Raw genomic sequence first — 1,778 nt, forward strand, 5'->3', positions numbered from 1 at the left:
GGGAAGTGATCTGATGTATCAAGATTGTTTTTAACGCTAACATTTATAGGAAAATGTTAATTAATGTAGAAGACTGGGGAGTTACTCTGGTTGGTATGGCAACGAATTGTTCTAACCCATAACACCCTGTCAAGTCTAGTAATTGTTGGGTTGCACTATTTTGGTTTAATATATTAATATTGAAGTCACCAAGAACGATTTTTTTAGCTCGAGGATCACCCATTTTATTTAGCATAGATTCAAAAGTCGCGAAGAATTCATTTATGCAACCCCCTGGTCTATATACCACCGTCAAATAGAAATTCTTCAGTTTGATTGTAAATATTTCACAGCTCTCATGTATTAAGCATGCTTCGGGAATGACTTCATATTCTATATGATTTTGTAGGTAGAAACCGACCCCGCCGCCTAATCTTTCAGTTCTTCCTTGGCCAACAAATTTTAAGTTTGGGTATTGTTCTGAATAGTTTTGATTAAACCATGTTTCTACAAGAGCATATATTTCTGGAACATCATTTTCAGCATGACAGGCAGTTAACAAATTGATAAAGTTTTTTTTAACACTACGGATGTTATTGAAAATAATATTAGGCATAAAATTGGTGAAGTTAACAATAAAATGGGATTATTTTCAACAAAATTTAGGATTTAACTTTTAACAACTGAATTCGTGGCAAAATCGAACTTGAATTTTTCATTTCCAAAGTCTATTTTTGTGGTGCCAATCCACTTATATTTGTTAGGTTGTTTAGTTTTGGCAAAATTGCGTAACATATAGCGAGCGTATTGTTGATTTGTGGTGAAGTCATGTTCAATATAAATATTAGAGCCTTTTAGCATGGTGTTTTTTGAAAGAATACTAAATTTTTGATCGTATGTCTCAGCTTTAAAAATTATAGGACGCGTTTTTCCCGTACTAAATGGGCCTTTACGATATACCTGAGCCGGGGCGATTGTAATGGAAGTATTTAACTTTTGGGAGAATAGATTTTCAACTTTCGTCACTAGAGTGTTTCTATCTTCTGTGTCGGAGTCTGGTATACCTCTAATTAAGACGTTATTTCGTTTGATCATGACTTCAACATTATCGATACGCATCCTATTACTTTCAATACGGTCACTAGCATTCTTATCTACTTGTTTAATTTCTAACTCTAAATCAGAGACCTTAACATTGAGTAATCCAATGTCGTTTATAACATCTTGAATATCGGTGATGTTTTTGTCCATAGCTATCTGACGTGCTTCAATATCCGAGACTGATTTTTTTGTATCCGTAAGACTATTGGTTAGGGTGTCTAGTTTTTTTGATATTGATCTTAGCTCAGCTACAATGTCTGGTGTAAGTACTGGCTGGTTGGGGTCAGCATCTTCGGGTTGGTTGGTGTTTGAGTTTGAGCGAGTTTTCCCCATTTTGGTAACTGGTATGTGTATAACGCTAGCGGAGTTTGCGGTTTTGTGGGTAGTTTATAATAATAAAAGTATTTGACCCACCTATTAGAAGAGAAATTTTATTAGAGAGGTTCTGTGAAGTGTTCCACATGGGCTCCGCCAGCGTTATGAGGATAGTTATGTTTGCAGTCTATGTTGAGATTTCGGTGTCGATAAGATAACAGATTAGCGGGTGGTGAGTCTTGCAGGAAGTAGACAAGTTGTAGGCCCGTTGATTTTTTTTAAGCCGAACGCACACTTAAAAACACGCCTAGATTTTTTAACCGATTTTTCGACTTTTGTTGAGAGTTTCGCGTTGTAACCGATTTAAGGAGTTCGAGATGTTA

The 1,778-nt window shown here is 35.8% G+C and overlaps 1 protein-coding gene across 1 annotated transcript; it reads right to left on the minus strand.

The window, feature by feature from the left end:
- Positions 1 to 244: 244 nt before the first annotated feature.
- On the minus strand, positions 245 to 1,543 carry LOC149653751 (uncharacterized). Its single transcript, XM_089847153.1, has one exon. It carries the CDS (start codon positions 1,411 to 1,413, stop codon positions 649 to 651), a length of 765 nt encoding a protein of 254 aa, XP_089703279.1. The 5' UTR covers positions 1,414 to 1,543; the 3' UTR covers positions 245 to 648.
- Positions 1,544 to 1,778: the final 235 nt, after the last annotated feature.

This window comes from Phalangium opilio, unplaced genomic scaffold (genome assembly GCF_054372755.1).
Source record: "Phalangium opilio isolate 3A_F unplaced genomic scaffold, DU_Popi_V2 ptg000082l_1, whole genome shotgun sequence".
Classification (NCBI taxonomy): Eukaryota; Metazoa; Arthropoda; class Arachnida; order Opiliones; family Phalangiidae; genus Phalangium; species Phalangium opilio.

Coding starts and splice junctions, on each gene's coding strand:
- LOC149653751 (XM_089847153.1), bottom strand. CDS start 1,413: ATGGGGAAAACTCGCTCAAACTCAAACACCAACCAACCCGAAGATGCT.